Consider the following 25,694-nt stretch of genomic DNA (forward strand, 5'->3'; position numbering starts at 1 on the left):
TTAATATATAATATTTATGACATGCTTGTAAGTGTTCTGCAGCATATTTTATAAAATTAATGGAGTCCCACAAAATGGGAACTCACTACTGTGTCTGGCTGTTAAATTTTTGCTGAGAAATGGAAAGAGGCTGCAGGATTTTGTATGCAAATTATGAAAGGTGGAGAATCAGCTTTATGTATGTTGGCAACCAGTGTTGGGAGAAGGAGAGAAAAAGAGCCTGAGATGTGATATATCATTTGAGAAGGACAGAGAAAAGAAAGCCTCAGATTCAGAAGCTATTCATGTTAAGACATGCACGCTTTAATTAAAGAAGCCAAACATCAGCTGAATTGAAGGCACTGATTTGTTTTCACTAGGTACAATATAGGTCTGAATAATAAGAAAACGGATAGTTTGTTCAGCAAGAATAAATCCAGACATACTGCTTATTGTCTAAAATAACCATATTTGAAAAATAGATCGTCCATAAGATATTAAAAAATAAAAGAAGGAGGAGAAGAGACATAGCGCCTATGTTGTCTTTTCCTTGAGCGTTCCTTAGGCTGTATCTGCTCCATAAATCTCCATGTAAAATTCTGTGAAATTGTTTTCTCTGACTGAAAAATTGACTTCACTAAAATAAACGAGAGTCTTGCCATGGACTTAAATGGAGCTGGTTTTCTTGCTGTATAAGTTATTTTTAGAAAGAAAAATGTTCATCGATGCCTGAAATTTTCCCCAGTTAGCTCATGTTGGTGATAGCGTGGGTATAAACATAGAAGATTTAGTGCCCCAAACAAGTTGTGACTGTGAGCAGCCAAATAATTCTCTAGTTGGAAAATGTTCTTACACTTCTGTGTGAGGCTGTTTCCTGATTTTTGCCTTGGAACAGAAAGAAATGAGAATTAGATACTGAGATCTATGTTACAGTCTATCAAATCCTATGGCAGAAGTGGTCAGTTATAAGGATTGCTTACATCTGTAAATATATCTTAGCATAAAACACTAACAGAGTCTACCTGTACTCTCACTTTTTCTTTTTTTTATTGAGAAATGTTCAGGTTTTGGATTAAAGATGTGAGCAATAGCATTTTACTGGACAAATGTATCCTGTTTTGGATCCAAGACAAAAAATCAAAGAATATTTCATTGGTTATTTGGTCAGAGATAAGCATGTGACAAAACCAGCAAATTGAAAAATGGGATTATTTTTCTCTATTGCCTCAATTTCCTGTAATTTAATGTAGTTTTTCAGGTCTTTAGATCTGGGTGCAACACCAATTGGCTTCACTCATAAACTTATTTTCTCTAGAGTTCTCAGGATGGAAGTGGTTACGGTAGCAGGCAAGGGCCCTCGCAGAAATTGCGAGAGGCACTCTTGCATTGCCCTGTGTCGGTCTTGCCGGGAGACCCTGGGGAAACCTCCCAGGTAATGGTTGATCATGTAGCTCCTGGCTTATCTTCTCCCCCTTGTTTGCATCTGTGGGTGTCAGGAGAGAGGTGATCAATAAGATAATAAACTCCCTTTTTCTGTCTCCATCCCTTTGGACAGTGAAGGTGTGTTTTTAATTAGTTTTTTATCTGTAGTCTTGTGATGACACGGTAGAAAGGCGCTTCATGAGAAAAGGAGGAAATAACAAGTTTCTTTTTCTTTAGAAACTCTCAGGTTTTTCTAGCATCTTTCTTTTAAGCTCCTGCTCTCTCAGCTTGCTAAGTGTCCTTCTCCTTTGCTCTTTTGCTGGTATGGGTTGCACTGGAGCTCAGTCACCAGCATTAGCTTCCTGGGCCATCCAAGCAGCACCCGTGCTGTGCTGTGAGGAATCAGCGCTCCTGCTTTTTGGAACTTTGCTCTTGTGCTTTTCTACACCCTGAGGCATGAGGAAGGGAGTTTGGCACCGTGGAGAGGGGAGCACTCTGTTCCCAGCTTCCATGAGTGGTGGTTGATTAACACTCGGTGGGTAATTCATTGCAAGTCCTTGGTGCAGTTGTCTGCTAGTGAGGCAGGTCTTGTTTGCTCTTGGGCAAGTTTGGATTTGTTCATGCTTTCTTCTAGTCTGTGTGGTTGCTCCCAAACACAGGGATCATAGTGGTGAGAGCTGGCTTTACACCATAACTAGCAGTGGAAAAAAGCATGTTTACAGCTATTTCTTGGCAATTTTGCTGCTTAGTGTTAAAGTATTGAAACAAACTAAAGCAGCAATCTTTCTTGGGCTGCAGAGTTTCTGGAGAAATCACTGGACTCCAGCAGGAGACGAGCCATAGCAGTAATCTTGCTTTCTGTACGGTGCTGGCAGCCCTTGGCTCTGTATCATGTCTTGGCTGAGATGCTGCGAGCGACACCTGGCTCTGGTGCAGCTGAGCACTTCCAAAGGCCTCGCTCCTCTTGCCGGGTCCTGTTCCAATGCATCAGTGGGAACCTCAGCGGGACCGAGGAGGTGTCTGTGTGCGGAGGGACAGCTCGGCAACCTCATAGGATGGGGTTTGGGGCTCTCTGCAAATTGGACCAGACACTTGATCTGCATCTGCCTGAGTGAGTACCTGAGCCTCTGGCTGGCTGGATGGCATTTCTGGTCAGCAGATGACAAGGCGGGTGGGGTGGGTAGGAAAAACTTCTGTAACTGAAAGGTGCGTTGAAATTGGTGTGTCTGCAAAGAACTATGGCTTTTCACAACTAGCAAATCTACTTCCCTCAGTTTTTCATGTAGCAGCAGGGAATCGAGGATTTTTCCTTATGACTTGTGTTACATGTCTCAGTTGGTTTCAGTTTATTGGACAGAGTAGAAGCCACTCATTGACTAGAAGGTTCCACAGCCTTAAATTCATCGGGAAAGGTTTGGAAGTGATCAAAACCTCTGTGATTCTGGGTTAAAAATCTGAGTCATTAGAGTCGGTGTTCAGCTGGATTACAAGCAGGGGGCTGGGAGCAGAGGCTTCCGGGGCACCGCCGTTGTGGTATGCCCAAAGGCGTTGGGCGGCAGCGCCCAGCCGCCGCTGTGCCACGCTGTAGCAGCACGAGGGTGGGCAGCAGGACTGTGGGGGCACCCGCGCTGAGGAACACCGCTTATGTTTGAGTCTGCCCTTCCAGGGGGCATAGTAAACATGCCTGTATGATAGGCTCTTTTTGTGATATTTTGAGCCATTATGTTTTGCTTTTTCCGGGTTTCTCCTGTGCTCTGGTGTTTGTCAGCTCCTGCCCAGAATGGCTATGGAGTGTTGTAGAACTAATTCGCTGCTGTTGCCCTTGTTAGCTCTGGGTGGTATCTTCGAGGACGGCTGAGACAAATCCCCAAACTTGTGCAGCTGTAGATTAGAAGCTGTTGTATAAACTGTAATGATTGGAACACACGTGTAAGATATGTTTTTTTTAAAGTAAGTTCTGCTTACATATGTACCATGGAATTGTAGCTCAATATTTAAAGTAACATAAAGTTTTGCTGTGGGCTTTTTTGGTTTTTTTTGTTGTTGTTTGTTTGGGTTTTTTGTTTTGTTTGTGGTGTTTTTTTCATAAACATGGAGTGCTTATGGCTGGTTGTTACCACTGGAAAGCTAAATGCAACTGTCAGAGGAAAAGAATTTGAACCACATTTAAGAGAAGCTGTGAATTACATCAAACCCAGAAGCAAATAGAATAGAAAGCAACTGTGGCTGAACATTTGGCTCTAGCTAAAAGACAATCGAACTATAATAAAACCTTTTGTAAATATAGTGTTTGGTATAGTTTTGCTCATCCCTTACTTTGTCCCCCTGCTATACAATTCTTTGCACTGTACTTTTGAAATAGAGCATTGCAATATTTTCAATTGCAAATTGAGGGAGCGGGATGAAGCTTATGGATATAGCTCTTCACAGTACATAGCAACAATTTTTCCCATGGGGTTGAATATACAATTGGACACAGCAAATGTGAAAGCAGTGAGGTTATGAGCCTCCTTTTCTTCTGAGTTGTTTTTTTTTTTTAAGTTGAGGGATTTAACATGCTAGGAGCAAGCAGCAGTGACTTGTAAAATTCAAGCAGCAGCAGAGGAGCGAGCTCTGAGAATGCAACTCCGGGATAACAGCCTCTACCTTTGAGAGGGCCTGGGGGGACCTGAGGTACTCAGAAGTAAGTGGAGGTACCCTCAGCAGCAAGGGTAAAGCGCTGAATTACAATAAGTAGGACTGCAGCACAGAAATGCTTCACGCAACTGAGGTTCCTCCAGGAACAAGCATCGATATATAAAGTTGTTTGGGAGGGAATGTGCTGGTTATTAAATAGCAAATATTTAACAGGTAGAGGTTAGTAGTAGCTTCCAGCTAGAGGTAAAAGATGGATTATAACATCTGAAGTGTTGGGTAAGAGCAGCAGAATTACAACTGAAACTTTACAGCAGTGCAAGAAAGCTGAAAAACTTTGACCATGTAGTTTAGTAAACAAAGTTCAAACCAGCCTAGGTCAAACAGTGACATAGCTGCCTAGTGCACAGGCACTCTCAAAGCCTTGTCTTTATCTGTAGCTGCTGGACCATGCCATGTTGGGGCAGCTGAAGCTAGCAGCTTGGCAATGGTGAGGCTGCCACAGGGCTGTGCCCTGGGTCCAGCCAGTAACAGAGCTTAGCATGTATTCCTTGTGGGCATGCGCACATACGTATGTATACGGCCAGTGAGGCATGCAAGTGCCTTAATTCCCAAGGATGGTAAAATAGAGCAATCAACCTGTATGCCTTGCTTTGCCTACCTTTGCCTACTCTAAACATCCCATAAGTCTTTGGCACAATGCCAAAATGCTTTTTCCCTGCATATTGCTTGGCAATGTTCCCCTGGGGGGGGGGGGGGGGGGGAAGTTGCTCTGGAGGTGTGCTCTTGTTGACTCATCCTCATGGGTGGACACCTGGGCACCAGGGCTGAGGCTCACCTGGGACAGGTGGTCCTTCCATCTGTATTCTTCACTTGGGTTCCCACGTGCCTGCGCTCCTCTGGGAATGTGGAGATGGGCCTTTGATGGGCTGACTCCTATAGGTCTGGGAGTAGCTGGGACAGGGTAACACATAGTGCCTCAGTATGCCATTGTCTGTGTGTTCCTTTGGATGTGTGCTGATGAACTTTTTAAAAATCACATAACCTACTGTTACTGTAGGAGTGCTATTTGCAGCATCAGAATCCTTTAACTACCCCTGTGGCTGAAATAATAACTAACTTTTTGGGCTCTTCTGTCATGTGAGTAGCCAACCATAGTGCCTCTCTCAGCTGCTGGAGTCCTAGCAAGTCCCTTGTCATAGGGTGATGCTCCTTGGCTGATGAATCAATGGCCAGGATGTGACAGTATAAAAAAGTCACACTGACACTTTTACTAAATTTTTTTTTTTTTAACTTGAGGTGCTCAAGCCCAATACTATTTCTGTGCTACTCTGATGGTGTGAAAGCAATACACAATTGAGGTGAAGGGATAAAACATTACTAATGAGAGGGGTCCTTAACATCCTGTAAAATGTCAGTTTGAGAGGGGCTTCCAAAGAGACAGTTGATTACAGTGATTTCGATTACAGGGTGAGCATGAGCTGGTACAGATAGAAAAGCAGATACCTGAGAACCAAGGGTCAAACCACTGGCTTTGGAGGTACTGTTGAATGCTTACAGCCTGCTGGGCGCTAACAGGATTTGCAGCTGTGTGACTTGCTCTATCCACCATTTTGTGCATGCACAAATGCATAAAACCGGGAGAGAGCAAAGCCCTGTGTTTTATCTCTTCTCACAGTATTCAGACAGGAACTCTGAGCCTTGGTGAGCATTTCCTGGGTTTGGCAGACTGCTTTTTGATGCATAATCTTTCCTCCTGCATTTTTGATCAACCAGGACAGACTAATCCCAAGATTAAGGCAGATCAGATGAAGGGCTGTTTCCATAGCAGATGCGGTCATATAAGTGCCGAGTTCCTCTTGTGCTAGAGAAGGCCAAAGGGCAGTGCAGATGGTGGGGCAAATCCTGTTCATTTTGACTAATTGTCAATTCAATCCTAGTTCCTTTTTCCCTACAGAAAACAAACATACCAAGCATCCAATTAAGAGACCAAATTGGTTAATGTTCTACCCCAGGCTTGTATTTACAGCTCTTGTGAATAAGGATCTGCAGTAAGATTTGCATTAGTTCATGTTTAACTTGTCTAGTAGCAGTGTGCGTGGTCCTGGAGCCAGCTACAGGAGGGGACTGCCTGCTGACTACTCCAAGGATTGCACTGTGTAGCTGCACACAGGCTGGAAAAATGAGACAGCACATCTAAGAGCTACCCTCAAAACTGACTGAAGTGGGTCTAATAAGTCCTTTGACAGAAATTGATACTACTGAGACTGTTCTGTAAAATCACAGCAGTTTATTTCACTATCCTCTTTGGATGAGGCTTTCTACTAAACAGAGGAAACAAGGTTATCTATGAGGTGTAGCAGTATTTCAATATTTAGATGGGAGATCTGAATGTCCTTCCAACACAAAATACAGTTACAGTTCCTATGACAACTGTTCCTCTCCCCTCTGGAGCATGGGCTAATGACAGCATTTCACTACATGATCACGTAACGCTGGGCATGGTGACAGCCTTGTCATCTCCACTCCGGTGTTTGCTCCGAAGCGGTGTTTAGCTGAAGCCTGCTTGTACTGTGCAGAACGTGACTTGGAGTGACCGACCTTCACTGTGCTTACTGCCTGCCACCTCCGACTTCCCAGCTTCCCGATTCTTATTAGTAAGCCCACTTTCTAACAAAATACATTTGGTAGGATGAATTTTATTGACAAAATTTTATAGAAATTTATTCCTGTGGCAGCAGTTCTATATACTAATGTTAATTAACAATACACAGAGTACTAATTTGTATCAAACCAGTCTGCTGACAAAAAATCATGAGTATAGCAGCCAAACCAGACTACACAGCAGATTCCTGTAGCTACTTCTGCAACAGACTTAGGAAAAATTATAACAAGTTTAGCAGATATATTAAAAGACTTTATTCACAATAGAGAAATTTTTACAAATATAAGTTCTTAAAAATTAAGCATCTTGATCTATTATGTATTCCATAATTTCATTTTATATTATAAAGATGAAAAGACTAAATGGACTATGTACAAATCAAAACCAATTTAAATGCATGATAGAAATGGATAATATGTATGATGACGTCACCATAGAAACAGTGAGCCATTGGGCATTGCAAAAAAATCTGTGTACAATCAATACATATGCAATACTTATCTCACAAACAATTAAAACATTTTCCCCCATGAAACAATGTGGTTGCCATTTAAAGAGATTTACCTCTTAGGACTTAACATATGCAGATTTAAATGCATTATTATCCTACAAAGAAATGGAAAAAGTATAGGCAGCGTGTTTATGCAGAGATGATGCCTCCTGCTCCAACAGTAAAGCAATTGCTTTTGCTCTTATGAAGGACTGGGAACACAAAGTGACTACCACTAGCCACTTCCATGCAGCCAGTTAAGTGAACGGGAAATAAAAATGCATGTTATCTCAGCAATCTAACAAGCAGGGGTGAGTACTGACTGTTTCAAAATGACTGCTCTAACTTTGGTGTTTTAGGGTTATTTAAAAAAAAATAAAGGAAGAAAAATCAATATATTCTCAGTTTATGAAAAGGTGTTTTTTTTCTTACAGTTGGCAGATCTACACGTTGTACAATCTTCTCGTCTACTTACATTAGTTTACAAAAAGTACAGTATAGTGCAGTTTGTACATACAACCTGAATACCAATACCAGTCACATCAAATTTGTGCTCCTTCAAATCATCGTAACTCCCAAAGTAAAAAAAAAATAAATATACTAAATGTGTGTCTTAGAAGGAAACAGTCATGAAGCTTATATTTAAGTACATAGGACCCAAAGCATACAAGGGGGGGGGTGTGTGTGTGTGTAGCCTGCTTCTTGAAACAAGAAGAGCTATCTGGTTCTCCACGGTTTCTCTTCAGCTTGTTAAGTAAAGGCAAGATCACTAGACACACTTGGGGGAAGCATACTGTGGTTAAGAAAACCATGTAAAAGAGGCTTACGAAACATTTTTTCAAAGACTGTTTTTGTCTGAGCTACTGTAGTTATTTAACTGATATGAGGCCTATAGCAGCACATGCACAACCATGTGGTAGGCAGCAGCAGGTGACCCAGTAAACATATCTAAGGCAAAAGTAATTTTTATTACTTTTCAGTTAAACAGGGAAGAGAATTTTTGTTTTTATTCCATAGCTATAATTTCTCTGTGGTACTTAAGGGGAGGGGAAAAAAAAGCCCCCTTATAAATACTGTTTCTGAAGAAATGCAATGCAATATTATAGTCCTCCAATGATACAAATTCTGGGGTATCACAATCAGCAGGCATTCTGCTTTTCAACAGAGGAGAGACAAGACTTACTTAAGCCTTGCTTCTGCTTCAGAAAACTGTTACTGTGACATGAGGGAATTCATACTTTCAAAAAAGAAAATAATAATTAATAATAATTTAAAAAAAAACCCAGTAAACCAGAAAGTCTTGACTCAATGCACGGGGTTCCATGTAAGCAGGCTTTATCTGAGGCAGATGCACACACGTTTGTATCCCTTCTCCCAGCCCTGGGTTGCTCAGGCTCAGCAGGGTACCCCCCCCACTACCTTCCACATACGAACGCACGTGGAAGGACCAGCATCACTGAAGGTCCTCTTGCCTTGCTCCCTACATAAATGTCTTTGGCTACTCACGTGGCACGTGCCATCTTCTGTGTCTGCAGGGGAAGCAGAGAGGCAGTGCTGTCTTTACAGGCTCCAGAGCATCAAGTTTTTAGCAGCTGGAGGCTGACCCATTCACAAAAATGTAAGCCATTATCTTTGCTCTTGGCTTCTACCTAAGAAAGACTACATTGCAGACCTCTAGCAGTGTAGAAAAAAATGTACTCCGTAATGCCTAAACAAATGTGCTTCCTCAGCTGTGACTACCTATGCCGGACATGTGGGCTATCTTACTGAATACCTTTAAAGAAGATTACTCTTCAGAACTATATTTGTTTTGCTGCAGTTAACTCGGTGAATAATGTGCTTCTAGGAGGGGAAGTCAGGTGTTCCACACTACTCAAATTAAATCAAAACATAGGTAGACTTAATAATCATGTAAACCACTCCAAGCTACACTTAAGTAGAAACAGAAATGAATTGTGCCTATTTTTTTCCCCTTTGGTGATGCTACAAAGTAAAACATTTTTGGCAAAGCTGTTAACTTTCTTAGTAAACCAGGCCTCTAATCTAGGGAATAAGTTTAAGCACACTGCATTTCTGTAACTTAGAGAAGACAGACTTGGTGCTTTCAGAAAGTTTTAGTTCAACACTGGATAATTAATTTCCTTTCTGAATGATTATCTTCTTTTAAAAGAAGACAACTTTCCTTCAAGGCATCTGAACATCTAATTTTATTCATGTAGATACATTAAATTGCTTTGTGACAATAAGCGATCAAGTCTGGTGTCAAGTCTGAACCTATCTGAATGTTTGAGAAAAGTCCCAGAAAACCAAACAAATTGTCTCTGGTATAATTCTCAGCTTCCAGGAAAATGTCATTGAGTACTTTTTCATCTTTTTACCATCCAACCAAATGAAAGCTACTGGACTAAATATACAAAGAAGGTAAGACTCCCTTCTTAATATGAAATGACTATCTTATTTTACTCCATATTAGCCTGACTAAAGACATGAGAATAACACCACTTAGAAAAGAGAGGAAACAATTTACTCTATTACAATATTCTAATCAAAACCTGAAAAACTAAGGTCTGCTAACTGATGTGCTAAAGTTATAAAAACTAAGTTCAGACTAACTTCAACATATACTGCAGTTTCAGAGTTGTGTCTGCATGAGATGAAAATATTCCTATGTAGACTTCATTGGCAAGGAAATACATCAGATACTTTACCAAGTGATGATAGACCCGCATAAGAAGAGGCTGTCACAGTCACAAGATTTGTCTTCGATGACACACAAAACAAACAGAACAAAAAAAAAAAGAAAAAAGCTCTTTATACTTAATTCAATATGGCTTTTTGCAACATGGCAAAATATTACAGCTTAAAGCAGACATCTCCTCACAGAGGAGAAAAGAATTTTGCAGTCAAATTAAAAGCATAACAGGAAACAATTAACATGCAGAACCTCCGCTTATTTTGGCCAAGATGACACTGCAGCCTAACAAAATCTGGAGAGATGTCCTATTTCTCTTCTAAGAAGTGGTTCAGCTGGATAAGAGGAATGAATTTTTATGATAATCAGTTGGTGTCCATTCATAAATATTTACCATTAAAGAAAACAGACTGCAAAACACTTGATTTAAAAATTTAACTCAGGAATTTAAAATGAAATCATGTGCCCAAGTCCTGGAAAGAAACATAATGAATCAAACAAAGTATAACTTAATCTTCATCTATTTCTGGTTTTCTTCTTTATTCCTATCATCTTTGTGAAGAACAGGGAGAGGATGAGCCTCTGTGTTGAAGACCCAGTGTTCAAATGGAAGAAGATCATCTTCAGAAAACAGCAAATACAAGTACCTGGCAAGGAAAAAAGCAGGAAATGTGACCATATCAGGGAAGTGAAACTACAATAGTTTTTCAGGAAAACATAATACTTGATTTCCCTAGATGAATGCATCAATGGAAACAGCTGACCAAACACTAAACACTGGTACGTCCCAGCATCACAATGGTTAGCAAGCACAAAGCTTCGGGGCTACTCAACTCAGATTGGACTCAAGGGCAATAGCAACTGGAGACCAACAAAAGAACGCCTCAATCCTGATAGAGGACAAAGAAGTTTAGGCTATCAAGGTCAAATATCAGTTCACTTCCATTTCATCCTTGGTAATTTGATTACAAGTATTTTTTGACAATATACAACCATAGTATTTTTTTTCCTCCTGAATGCCCACATATATCAAGGTATAGGAATGAGAATACTGTAGTCCAATCCTGTATTCTGAGAACAGCCTGTGGCTTAGGATTTTTAAAGAAGAAAATCAACACTACAGCAGAAACTTGGGCAGTCATCTACTAAGACAGGGTTCATTAAAACCAGCAGTAAACAATAAATAAATCCAACATTTTGTTTCTTATCTGGATACAGGGTAGTAGCTACCGTAGCACGATTACTGAAGTTCTGCTTAGAAATGTAAGTCTGCTTAGCAAACAAAATTTTATTTTTTCTCCATCACCATCCTTCCCTGAAGGCTTTCCTTGGTCTAATTCTGATAGGCCAATTTAAAAGGCATAGTAGAGACAGTGCACTATCTCAAAAAAAAAAAAAAAAAAAGAAAAAAAAAGAAGCAGCAAAAAGCCAGGATGTACATAAATGTATTTATGATATTTCATTTACTTAAGTATTACACCTTTTGTTAAAATGGCACGAATGCTTCTTTCTAATCTTTGCAACTTTCTCTTGCACAGCAAAAAAAGGTGAAGAGACCAAGACAAAACTTCTTTTATTTCATTAAAACCTTAGAAGATGGTGATAGATAATGAAAGGTTTTGGTTTTCCTCTTAACAGGCTGTGCGAGCTTACCATGCAAGTTGACTTCTTTTTTCTTTGTCTGTTGTTTTACAGTGAAAATTGTACTGGTAAGTCTTCTGTCTACTCAATTGGTTTCACTAGTGTTGGCATATATAATTAGATCATATCAAAACTAGGAGATGTAATTTCTCAACAAGTACCTTTATCAGATGTAAAGATAATTTCCAGAAGTCATAGAATTTAATTTATTGATATACGGGGCGGGGGGGGGGGCAAAAAGGCAATTTGGCTTCCTATCACCTAAGAAAAGCTCTATTATTTCAGTCAGATTTTGTTACATGAATTTCAAGGGTACTAATGATAAATACTTATCTCTAAAGATGATACATATTAATGTATGTATTCATATTAATGAAAGTCAACTTTCTTAACTTACTTGAGTGTCTCTGAGAGAAAGAAACTTTGCTGCACATCATCATGGCTTTCCTGATTGTTATAAACATCTCTAATGCCAGAATAGCCACCATCTACTCTGCAATGTTTTTCCAGTGCCTGCAGAGGGGGGAAAAAAACCCAAACCCACCAGTGGGATTAACAAAATGAATAATCAGTTTTTCTTTATTTGACAATAAAACTAGCAAAAAAAAAAACAAACTCACAAATGTTTTGATAAAGAAATGAAAACTAGATAATGCTGCAGATAGAAAACTCTTTTTACAAAGAAATAAGCATACATGTCTAATGTTACATTTAGGAAGAGAAGCAAAATGATAAATTAATAAAAGTGTACATAAAACAGTTTTCAGAAGCGAAGATATATAGCTGTGAAGATACATGCATGTAAAAATATATGGATTTTCACTTATTTTCTTTTTCCCCTTTTTAATAGGAATAACAATGGCCTCTCTCTCACAGGCTTGCCTTCAGAGATAGTGCCACGTATACCTGTCTTGGTCATAGTTCAGTGTGCAAAAATGATTGTGATAGAATTGAATACTTTGATAAAGACCAGTCTTTTCCTCACCTCCTGTAAGCCGCTTTGAAAAAGGAAAGGCAACTCTCCATTTTCTATGTAAGGTGTTTGGTTTCTTTTTGCAATTATTTCCTTTTTCAATGGGAAACCTCCGATACTGGGCTGTGACTGAATTTCTTTTCTGCAGTAGGCACTATTTTTCTGTGATACCTTTCTGAAAAAGCTTTGTCTGTTACACAGGAGTAGACAGAAAGCTAGTATGTGGCTGGACTTAATGCAACATATTTTAGATGTAAGAATGTGTTTTTCTCTAACTAGTTTCCAAAATGGTGTAAAACAGATGATTGATTCCTATTTTACAATAAAAAGGAGGACATGGATCACCTAAAAATATAATTTTTTTCTGCCCACAGGAATGTTCTGTATGATCAGCTAATTTCGACAGAGAAAAAAGATCAGATGAAGGATGTATACAGAAGAGCAAAACCCAGGTACCAGGTGCTGGAAGCGTAGAAGGTATATACTGTTATACTATTTATTAAACTTTGCTGCTTTTCATTATTTTAGACAAGTGTTTGCATTAGAAAGGTGGTACCTATATGCCTATATATGAGCCATAACTTCTTTAAATAGACTGCTATCCCATATTTGAATATTAGTTCTCTTATCACTGCTTTGTTTAAAAATATTAATTCATCTTTTTTTCTTTATAATTGACCTATTTAACAAGGTCGAAAGTATTCTTAGCCTCTTCATTTTTCTTATTCTGTTTTATAATAACTCTCCGGTATCATGCAGTATAATAAAGGAGTGAAGAGAATCTAAGATGATTACATTTTTAAAAACTCATTATTCAAAAACAAATCCAGAAAATGCTCTTTAGCCCTTAATAACTTCTCACAATGAAAATGACGGTAAGCATGACGGATTACTACATTTACTTAGGACTCTGAAACACTGTGCTTGCTGTGGAGATACAACTTCCAGGCAGAACTACCTGGAGCTTTATGAAACCCTCGATGGAGAGATGGAAGACAACTAGTTCCTCCATTTCTGAAGTTATTACAAATATCACTGACGTGATTACAGGATGTGTAGATTTCATTTATGGAAAGATGCTGCATTTCAAACCACATACAGCAAAAAGCTACGAAAAGGCAGAAGATATGTCTAAACCAAGCAAACAGGCAGAATAAGTATTTTCTGATGAGAGGTGGGACTAAAAGTCACTAATAATTACTGAGGTATTCATCACCTCCACCTGCTCTAAAGGCTGTTCAAGAGCTGTGTTTTGCTGTGAGTAGATATCCTAAACGTCCTTGTTTTTGCTGGAGTCCCTGTAGCTATCTGCATATATTTAGCTTGCATGTCAGGCTCTCCATAGTTTTCACTGGAGAGTAAGCTGCCTATTGTATATTTAAAAGGGATTTTTCTCCAGGAGAGATCCTTTAAAATATAACAGGCCTATTTGTCTTTTCTTATGTGTCTTTAGGTTCTTTAATTTTCCTGGACACTTTTACTAAGTGACAAATATACTTAAGTTTAAACAAGTAATTTCCCCTGGCTGGTACTCCTTCTCTCTTGTCTGCTTCAACCTGCAATGAATTCAAAATGCTGAATCTGTGTCTGGATTTTCAATGTCAAACACAAGATTATGTTTTCCAAGGCACAGCAGAAGGAGAACTTGAAGGATAAGACTATTAATTCAAGGAAACATCTGCATTCTAAACAGGGTGAGGTAAAATAAAAGCAAATTGCATTTGGGGTTTATGTGCTCTAACATGTAGTTAGAGCCTTCTTTATGAATTCATTCTAGGGAGATACTGTATAGGTACCTGAACACACTGCTATGATGGAAACTAAGAGGTTAACTTGCACCATGTTAGCTATCTGGTGGTATCCACCTGATGCAAAAGTGAAGCATCTCACCCCTCAAAGCTACTTTCCACTTAACTAAAGGAACAGGACATTCACGTTGGCTTTAGCATGACAAAAGGGCTCTTGGTTGTCACCCTCCTTTTGCTGGCAGTGCTGGCCTTTTGTGCCCGTACCTGCAGTTTCAGAGTACAGTGATGTTCACATTGACAGTGGGGTAGTGGTGGGTGGGAAGAAACAATCAAACACATTTTAAATTAGTAGTTCTCAGAAAATGAGGGTGGCTAAGATCAGTTATGCTAAAGTAATGGAAAACATCAAGCAGAGTGAAAATTGGCTGACAGTCTCAAAGTATCATAAAGGGAAAAAACAAAGGAAGTGCTGTGAATTCAAAATATGTGCCACATTTATAATGCAGAAAGGGAGACTTGCAAGAGCTAAGCAGATAAAACCTTTCTGACTCAGTAACAGTGGATATTGCTGTTGGTCATAACTGCATTTTCTCCAGCTGCTGAAGTACATACAGAATGATCTTGGACTCAAATTAAAGCAGCAAAGCAAGTTTCCAAAGAAAAAATGGAGAGGCTAGAGCATGTTTTTAGTCTATAAAAGTTAGAGAAAGAATTAATGGGCTTGTTGGAAAGTTTAGAAATCATGACCTATAGAGCAGCCTCTTTTTCTACAACAAGGGCGCTGGGAAACAAACCTAACGAGTTCTTGTTGCCAGTATCACGAGTTGAAAATGGACATGAAACACCTGAAAAACAACTTTTTTGGGCAACAACAACTGGTCTGATCGCGCTCTCTTTTTTTCTTGTTTCAATCTCAGCTTCCCCTTTGTGCAATAGGTGTTGCATAGTCAGTGGTCAGAGACTTTCCCAAGAACAAAAGGGTGATGTGCTCTCTGGTGCAAGATGGAGCAGAATTTATGAAATAGTTATGGTAAGCTATCATGACACATGTGGAACAAAAAAATACAGTATCAGGTGGATCTGTATGGGCTATAAACATCAAGGAAGAAGTGAAAAAAAGAAAAAAAATATTTGAAACCTTCAACTGACTGTATAACTTGTGTGAAGCTGTAAGATTTGTTTTTGTAAAACACACAACTGCACATCAGGACAGTGGAAGATGGGTCTGTACAGAATGGGATCAGCTGCATCTTCCGCACATGGGCTCTAACCCACTACGTTAGAGCCAGAGCAAAGTAACCACAAGCATGTTAAACAAGGAACACATGGGGAGCACTAAGAAGGTAAATGAATGTACAAACTTGAAATAAACACAAACTGAACCAACAGGGTAAGAAGAATAATAAAGAAAACAATTTCAATTGTTTATAACAATGTTATCAGTGTGGGCAGCAACAATGAGTCAAGAAAACCATCTCTTGGAGGAGGAACACTTGGCATTGCTGAAGCCTGGTGGGATGACTTCCATAAACAGCCATTGTAAATATGGCAATTAAAATCTGCCTGGGAAGATTCCTGTAGTAAAATCTGTGCCTATGAGTGGTGTTAGCAAAGAAGAAAGTAAGGGAAAAGCACTCTAAATTAGAGGCTTTGTTTTTTTTTTAAAAATTGCTTTGGAATCATTAACTCAGAAGCATATTGCTTCAGGGCCGAGAGATCCAACACCTGAGGGAGGGAAATAAAATCTCCTAATTAACTGCAGTCTACCTAGCTGAATGTAGTGTTGACTGCAGATATGGAATTGCTGTGAATATTCAAACAAGGAGGAGTTAGAGAGTAAAGTATAGTTACTGCTGGCAGCTATTCTTTTATGGAAAGCAGATTTTACCATAAATTTCATTCTTCAAGAATATCTAATTACCAAACTTGAAACACTTTTTTCACAACACTCAACAACATTTGCACAACATTTGAGGTAAGTGCAATATCTCACACACTGAATACTGAATACGGTTACGGATCTTGGCTGCTGTTGAGGGAGCCAGGTAACTTGGTACCATGTCGCAGCCAGGTATATGGAGTCATAACCCAGAAACAGCTCTCTGCTAGGGTCCCTCGGGAATGAGAAATTACATGACACGTGTCTACATGTCCTTCCGTTAGTATAGAGCAAACTTCTGCAACTAGTGGTGTAGGCCCATCCAAGAAAGTTATAATCATACACTCCTAGAAACAAGAGGTGTTGGGCAAACTGACAAACAGGACGTTTTTGAAATCGTGGAAAGCAATAACTCTGCAAAGGAGAGGTTGCTGTGAACAAAATACTGCACAGAGTTTTGTTTGATTATTTTTTTTCTTTTCCATTTTTCTGAAGTATACAGAGCACAAAAATAATGTTCTTCAGCTTCGTGTATCTCCAGTAAGATCTCAGTCTGCTTAGAAATTCCAAAGGAAGAGTGAAAGGCAGATAATTTAGCAAGGGCAACATCAACGTGAGGAGAAAATAACTGAAGTCTACAAGTGTAATAAGGACCCACACCTGGAGGATGAAACACGGTAAATCCAAAGGCTCTCATCTCTAACAGTAAGAGTGATTAACCACTGAAATAAGGGGAACAATGGATTTGGCAAGACAATTTTTGCAGTATAGACTAGCTGCCCTCTTGGAAAGCTTGTGCTAGACAAACACAGGTAGCTAGGTTGGAATGACTGCTTGGAGCTCAAAGGGTAGTGGGACACAGAAATTTAAATCCAGAAGAGAGCGTTACTACTAATGGAGCTCAGTCCAGATGACCTATGCTTTTTGAAAGTGACCCATTTTTTAAATGTTTGATACTATCTAGTACTTCATCGTGGCCTCCATCACCTTAATTAAAATCACTTTTGTACAATTACAATATGACCCTGATCTGAGAAGTATTTAAGAAGGAGAAAACACAAGGTATTTTTTGAAAATATAATACCAGCAGCATTTGGCTTCTCAGAATGATCTTAGTTCATCTATTTACTAAATGAATCTCTGGAAATTTGAGTTGATATTACTGACTTAAATATTTACTCTCCAACTGCTAAACAATATTCAGATATCATTTAATAGCTCACTTAACAAGATATTAGGATTTAAAAAGAAAAAAGTCCAATAGAACATTACCTCTACAGCTTCCCATCCCCACTGCCTATACTTTGGGTCATGAGTGAGCCGCCACATGTACATGTAGGTCTCTATGACTTCTGGTCGTAGGATGTAGTATTTTTCATTTTGTCTTGTAGCAATGGCCTCAACACCACCATCAAATCTGAAGGCTTCTGGTCCCAGTTTCATGCCTAGTCAATATAAAAAAACATATGCTAAAATAAAGGCATTAAAAAAAGGTTTCAAATTATGTAACCTACCAAATCAACTATCCTTTCATGTAGCACAAAGTCAGGTTACCCAAAAGGTATATGATTTCTGAAAAATACTGCAGCACCTCCTGTTTCTGATACTTTGTAAATAATTAAGAGTAGGAGAAAGCTGTTCTTCACCAATGTCTTAAACAGCAGTTCCAGTCTGAACAGTGATGCTAACATTTGCATTCTGGAAGACATCATATAACTAGCAACATGTGAAATTTTGCTTAAGAGATGAGGATATTTACTTTTCTGTATCAAACTGGAATACACTCTGGGACCTGAAATGCTGCCAGGGTTATTTTTATAAGAAAATAAAAGAATCTAAAGACATTTCCTGCAGAGAAATTCATTTTCTTTGTGCAATTCTATTGTTTGCAGCATGGTACCAACAAAACAGAGAATAAAATAATTTGTTGCGCATAAAACATGATTAATAGCTATACTGATGCATAAATGAGCAAGTTCCCTCTCTTATTTGTTTTCGGCTATACAGAAATTGGCAAACTGAAAAAAAAAAAGCTGTCATGTTAATTACTAGAGCGAGTAGATACGATTCAGGTGCAGAGAAATTATTTCTAAAACAGAGCAGCCATTCTTGAAGTTGCTCTTAGAGCAAAGCAGCATTTGCTTAGAAAGGATGAAGAGTTCTCACCATCATCCAACTTTCATTCGGCATTACGCAAAATTACCAATGGCTGCCTTCAGAAAGTCAAAACTCTCCAATATAGTACTTACTTGTACGATCATAAGATTCATGGCAAGTCCTCGCTATTTCAGCACCAAGCTCGATGTGATGGCCCGTCTTGTCATTAGGTGCTCCGTCGGCTCCAAGAGCAAACATGCCTCCAGCAAAACAAGTGAGATGTCCCATCTTGTGTTCAAGCAGTCCTCCCTTCCACTCAGCAATGTATGTCAGCCCCCCACTTGATTTGCGAATTAGGTGGGTCTCTATGGCCTGCAAAGGTACATGATTTCAAACCCTTTGGTACCATTTGGTAAAGTATGAAGGAGAAAGACAAAGTTGTCTTGTATGTTGGTTTTTTTTTCTCCATATGGTCTTTGCTTATAAAGTAAAATGGATAATATGAGCTAGCATAACCTCAAGGTGCAGCCAAACGAACAGAGATTAGCATCCATCAGTAATGATGATTAGTTTTGCTACAACTTTGAGCAATTTATGCAGTACATTTTATAATAATATTGGAAAGACCTAAAAAATACAATTCCATTTTAAAATTCTTTATTTCTTTCCCTTTCTACTTTGAGCAATTTAATGTAATTTCACTTTTAATAGTGATTAGCCATCACTTCAGCTTCCATACTTCTCACTGTAATTGGGACTTAAAGAATGTGGTTATTGATATAATTTCATGAGAATTATATGCAGACATAACTCATATTGAAAACACCTGACTCAATGACTGCACTGAATGATGTTAGGCCTCTGAGTCTATATGGCATTCCCAAAGTCCAGAGCGCTCCCCCTCCCAGGATGAATTCCTCTGTAGTTATCAATCAAGAATAAGGTCTGGAAAAAAACCTAAGCAGAATAAAAACTTAGAAATCTCCTAGAGAGAAATTAAAGTTGGTGCTGTTGGCAATGTATGGTCACTGATTATGAAATCCAGGAAAACAATGTTCCCTTATGAGAGAAACAGAATGAAAACAAGAGGAGATGCAGAACAGCACATTAATTAGAAGCCCACACAGAAAACAAGCTATTAGTCTTTAAAGGGTAATGGAGAGAAGACAAACTATGCTATCATACATTCAGCTATCCAGCAGTACTCTGGTTTATTCTATTGAAATCACAAGTTCCAGAAGGAGTACTCAACATGCATTATACAGGAGAAAATCATGAATAAAATATCAGTACAAAGAACTATTAAAAAAAAAAATTAAAAAAGTATTATGAAGAGAAGACATTGTAGTTATTTCTTCCCATTTAAACATCTGTAAAGGTTGTTTTTATAAGCATGAAAAATCTTCTCTAAACTAGAAGCATCAGCAGAATAATTGTACAAGTTTTACTTACTAAGTAGTTTTTTCATGCCAAGAATGTCACATTGAAAACTACACTAATATTAGTGCAAAACACTTAGTAAGGATGTTTTCTGCCTGCCTCCAGACCCATTATTGGCTCGTAAAACTCTTCCATCCCTTTGCTTCCTCCTTGATTGTATGTTTTTAGCACTAGGTACCAAGTGAAAAGCATATCTAAATTTTAAAGCAGCAGTAAATAATGAAGATTCCTTACTTTAAACAAATCCTGCAGAACTTAAGCTATAAAAAGAGGAATTAAATATGAAAGGGGAAAGGTGGGAGAACAGTTTCCTTAAGCATCCAAACCACAGACCCTACTGTGAAAGATGAAAGAATTACGGAGGTTGAGTTGGTGTCAAGCCAGTTGGTGGTCGTGTATTCTAAGTGCATATAAAACAGCTTTTCTGTCAGGTGAGGAAACTTGTAGTGGAATACCTAGATATTTTTTTAAAAAATAATGTTCTTTAAAACATGTATTTTGTGATCATTTGGCTATTAAATATTTGAATTTATAATTGAAGAATTGACAGAACAGAGTTCAAAGAACCTGCTACAAAATTTATCAATGCATAAACGGGCAAAATTTATGAGAAGATAGAAATAATTGGAAAGCTTCCAGAATCTTTCAGAGTTCTGTTCGCATTTTTATTAAATAGTTTATATTTTGTAATAAGAGGCCTTACCTTATTGTTAAAACACACAACAATTTTGTGGGAAATAGCTTTCAGACTACTTGGGCATTCTAAAAATAAGCTACCTAAAAGCAAGTTCAGAAATGAAAAACTTCTAATTTAATTACATTTCATTAAACCTTTCAGCACGGAATCTCCATCTGATCAGATCAAACATTCTGGCAACAGTGGATAACTCTACAGGTCACTTATCTGTTGAGTCAGAATTTATTTTTAAAAATAATTAAAAATAGATAGATGACTACATTTACCTATATTGCAAATTTTTTTTCAGTAAAAGATCAATGAAAGACAGAATGAAGTAGTATTGTACCTGGCAGAAATAACTGTGATCATGCACCTTCAGTTCTATAGTAACTAGACCAGAGATGATTCTTGTAGTATGAAAATGGATTTTGAGACACCAATTAGTCTTTCAGAGTGTGTCGTCCCCCCCCCCCCGCCTTTGGCTCAAGATTAAAGTTCAGTCTGAAAAAAGATGACTTCCACTTTGGAAATTTTAAAGTTATTCTAACAAACTGGTGTTAAAAAACTAACAAACTGATGTTAATTGATGCTAAGAATGTCACAAAATAAAAATATATTTCCAAATTAATTATTCATGTTCAGTAAAGCAAATAATCTTGGTTTTATAAATGGGTCCTATTAAGAACTAGTACATATGCCTATTAAAAGTTATTTTTATTATGCGTCTCATTTAAAGCTATTTTTATTAGGTAATTATTTGATATATTACAGACTCTAAAATTGCCTTGTCATACTTTGTACAATCATGGGTCCCTGAGCGCTAGATAATACCTATACCTATGTATATACCTTTATTAACGGCACACTAGGTAAGTGATCATTTCTACCTAGACATGAAATCCAAATAACCTTCAGTATATACAAATAACCTTCAGAAGCCACAAGCTCAAATGTGCAGAACTTGCAAGTCCACCAGCACTCATAAACTCTTATTCTGGAAGACAGGAAAACAAATACTGTAACTTGGTGACACCTGAACTTCATTTGAAGTTACATGCTTATGAAGTAATCATTTGTAGAAGTTACATGGTTTAAGCAAACTGACCTCAACCGAACAGCTTTTGTAAAGCGTGAAAAGGCAGAGGAGAGCCTCTTCCCAGCGGGCTGGTAGCTCTTTTTGTGCTCACATCATCACTGCCAGTGAGCTTACAGTGGGACTCTCAAAAGCTTCAGCTAAAGCTGAGAAGTTTCTTCATGGGCCATTTCCAGTCTGACCTAGACAGACTTTCATCAGAAATAGGTTTCCCTTCTCTCATCACTATTCATCTACTCTCTGACCCAGACTAGAGAGACTAGTCGCTTGCCCTGAAACAAAATTCTCCAAAGGCTTGCTAACGAATTTGCAGTATCAAGGTTGCGTGAAGTTTGGAATAATTCCAGCATGGCATCGAAGTGTCAGATTATAATGAATTTGTTAGGTGTTTTGGAGTTGTTTCAGGAACTCAAAAAAAAAAGTTATTATAAAAAAATCAGCATATTTAGAAAGCCTCAAAAATGTAAATACTTTTGATCTTAAAAAAGTATAACCTGCATGAGTTAAAAAAGAAACTCTCCAACATTAACTACTGATGAATGTATTCATTGAAATTATGAAATCCTCTGTCACTGCTGGTATTTGCAGCATTAAGACGTGGTAAACCCTTCCCTTTCCCCACAAGTCCAACCTAACTATAGTTTAATTTCACAATTTACTTCCAAATACTGGTAAAGCACTACTTCTGGAATGTATAATGTTTGTATAATGCATTAGTATAATAAAATATTTTCAAAGTAAACAAAACCCCAAAATCAGTACTCTTTCCATTATAAATTCTGAACCTATACCCAAACCACCAAAGTGCCATCTATTGGAAATTCACAAAACTGCTATTCACATTTTTAATATTTTTTTTTGTTATAACATAATGGTATGTACTTCTGTGAGCAGCATGTCAAAATGTTTTTCAGTGAGTTTCACAAAGGTTGTGACTGAACTTTCTGAAAGACATTCTCTTTTTAAATAAGCTTGAGGTACAGAGCAGGAGTAAATCTCTAGCTGGAGTACGTGGGCAATTGTTTTAAGTATAAAAAAACTTGAACATAAAGTTGAGAAAGTACTAGGATGAGAAGAAATACTATGAGTTTAAATGAAGATATAATAAGGGTCTCTGAACTTGAGCAGTAGGATGGGAAGGTAGGTTACAATCCCAGAGGGAGATGCTAATTGCTATCTGCAGTGCTGTGGGCGCAGCTCTGGCACGGAAATCAAGTCACCGAGACAAGTTGTTATAAAAGGAGAATAGGTAGTAGTATTATTTCATTTTACTGTAATGAATATTCTCAATATAAACCAACATGCAGTATCTGCAAATAATCAAAAATCTAGAAGAATGGTCTTTGATTAGCTGAAAATACATTATTGATGGATAATTGTTTGGAGCTGGTACAGTTTTTCTTTTAAGTAAATGGAAATTTCATGTTACTGTTTTCCAGAACGTATTTCTGCAATTCAAATAGTAACTTCTTTCCATCAACGTAAAGCAGAGAGACTGTGTGACATAAAAGGTTGCAAAGAAGAACTGGCTGCAAATGTATGCGCCCAAAGGGAGCAATAGCAGATGCTAACTGGGAGTGACCAAAAAAAAAAAAAAAAAAAAAAAAAAAAAAAAAAATTGAGACAACCTGACTTTAGACTGTAGCGGACAAAAAAGCAGAGGAAGGAAGGGAAATGAAAGGAAAATAAACAACATTTGTCACATATTTAAAGAAATTAATTTACTATGTGTAAAGCTGATACGGCATACAGTTTGTAGTGTACCTGCAAGCTCTTACAGCCAGACTAACTTTTACGGCTGATACAGTTCTTGGCAAATTTTTTTGTGTGTGCTTTTATGTAAGGCTCTGCTTACAGTCCTTGCTGCAATAAAGCCTTTAGCTAAATTACTTCTTTTTCCATCTTGTGGGAAATTATCCTTCTATAGAGCAACTGTAAAAATGCTTGAGCACTCAATTAGAAACACTAACAGTCCCTTTTAAGGTTTGAATTGTGACTCAAGTGCACCTTGTATTACTCCTGACATCTTTCTCTGAGTTCGCATGTTAAAATTATGCCCTTGCCTATCTATCACACTGAAGGAACTGCAGTGAATGAGACATTATGAATTGTTCAGGTTACAGGATTGCACATTGCATGTGTGTGTCATCTCTGTAACTGACAGCACAAAAGAGAAACTCTTCATTTTTTCCTAACCTGATTTTCTCCTCCTCCTGCCCCCTTTCGGGAGGTGATACATGTTTTGCATTCTCCGCTTATCAGCCTGTTCCTTAGCCCTCACATTATACTGCCAGTCCTGACGCAAAATTAAGCAGAACTGGACCCTCCTAATAAATACCCATTTTCCTTCATTCAGTTCTTCACTCCTTGAAGCTTTTCACACAGCTTAAGTGCTGTCTTCACCACCCCCCTTCCTCACTCCCTGGCTTGATTTTGCGATTGCAAAGGCCTTCATTTATCCTTTGAGTTCTTTAAGACAAGAAACTGGATTGCTTAAAGAGAAACATAGAGGATACAGAACCGAAGTAATCTCACTGTTCAAATGAGTAAAAAACCCCAAGCAACAAGCTTATTTTTCACAGAATCATAGAATGGTTTGGGTTGGAAGGGACCTCAAAGATCATCTAGTTCCAACCCCCCTGCCATGGGCAGGGACACCTTCCACTAGACCACGTCGCCCAAAGCCCCATCCAACCTGGCCTTGAACACTTCCAGGGATGGGGCCTCCACAACCTCTCTGGGCAACCTGTTCCAGTGCCTCACCACTCTAACAGGAAAGAATTTCTTTCTAATATCTAATCTAAATCGACCCTCCTTCAGCTTAAACCCATTACCCCTTGTCCTGTCACTACACTCCCTGATAAACAGTCCCTCACCATCTTTCCTGTAGGCCCCTTCAGGTACTGGAAGGCCGCTATAAGGTCTCCCTGGAGCCTTCTCTTCTCCAGGCTGAACAACCCTAACTGTCTCAGCCTGTCCTCATAGGAGAGGTGCTCCATCCCTCTGATCAGCTTCGTGGCCCTCCTCTGGACTCGCTCCAGCAGCTCCATGACTCTCCTGTACTGAGGCCCCCAGAGCTGGATGCAGTACTCCAGGTGGGGTCTTCACAAGAGCGGAGTAGAGGGGCAGGATCACCTCCCTCGAGGGAGGGAGGGTATTCTCTTGGTGGATTATGCTGACAGTTAATAAAAATGTTAACAGAGATGTCTACAGAGCACAGATGGAAGCTTCTCAGGAAAAATGTTCTGCACCTCAAAGTTGCTCGGTTCAAAATAAACACGCGCCACAAAAAAGTTAATTCTGCTAAAGGAGCAGGGATGACAAATTACAAACCTCAAAGTGCAATGTAAAACTGCAGTTCTACTTCCTCGAGCACTTAGGCATTTTAACTCTCCTTTTACAATAACTCTTTAATTATGATTAATGAATTTCAATGACTATTTCTATTTTAACAACAAAACCCAGGTGTTTCATTTCCCACCTCAAGATGTCACTGTAGCTGGAGATAAAACTGTCTTGCAAGTCAGAGTTACAAATTTCCGTACCTTAATAAACTTGAAACTTCAAAAATATGATCCTAGTTCTACATTTCCAGGGTTTATAGTGTTTGTTTGGGGGATAATTACAACTCTGCAGGCTTCTTTACAGCAAAGCACTATAAATTATCTCAAACTTTTAATATATTTTTCTTCCCTTAGGAATCTTCTTCATAAACAATATTTTGACGATTTGAAGTAACAGTGAGTATGAAAAAGAATTCTACCATGTGATATTTCCAATAATTCAAAGATGTATAATGTCAATTGCTTACATACTTATTTTAATATTTATGGCTTGCACCAATGCATTTTATTGCTTTGCAATGGCACACAGCAGGCAGGTCAGGATTACTGTGGTTCTGTGTGCTGTGAGTGTATAAGTCGATTACCTGTTTGCTTGACTTTCAGTTTCCCTCATGTTTTCTCTCTTGAACTGATCTAATGCAAGACATAGCTTTCTTCAGCAATCTTCATAATTCATCAAACATATCCTTTATCCAAAATTCCAATGAGTTTATTATGAAAAGTTTAAGATTTGCATTGTTCCATTATTACAGCCGTTTTGGAGATGGCAGAAAAACATTGCACAATTTTTTGTAAGCTTTATATTTAGTAGTTGATTCTGTTTTCTAAGATGTTTTAAAATATGTATTACAAGACACATGAATCACGTGGAAGCATACCGGCAGAAAAACTAGGATGGAATAGGAAGTTCAAGCCTTT

General features: G+C 38.4%; 1 protein-coding gene across 1 annotated transcript in view; it reads right to left on the minus strand.

The window, feature by feature from the left end:
* Positions 1 to 6,933: 6,933 nt before the first annotated feature.
* Positions 6,934 to 25,694, minus strand: part of MAN1A1 (mannosidase alpha class 1A member 1) — a 154,564-nt gene continuing 135,803 nt past the window's right edge. The window contains exons 9-12 of the mRNA XM_075747971.1: positions 18,373 to 18,592; positions 17,396 to 17,568; positions 11,921 to 12,036; positions 6,934 to 10,529 (exon numbers count right to left, since the gene is read on the minus strand). Of these exons, the coding sequence (XP_075604086.1) occupies positions 10,403 to 10,529; positions 11,921 to 12,036; positions 17,396 to 17,568; positions 18,373 to 18,592 (636 nt within the window). The 3' untranslated portion in view covers positions 6,934 to 10,402. The remainder of the gene's footprint in view (positions 10,530 to 11,920; positions 12,037 to 17,395; positions 17,569 to 18,372; positions 18,593 to 25,694) is intronic.

This window comes from Balearica regulorum, chromosome 3 (genome assembly GCF_011004875.1).
Source record: "Balearica regulorum gibbericeps isolate bBalReg1 chromosome 3, bBalReg1.pri, whole genome shotgun sequence".
Taxonomy (NCBI): domain Eukaryota; kingdom Metazoa; phylum Chordata; class Aves; order Gruiformes; family Gruidae; genus Balearica; species Balearica regulorum.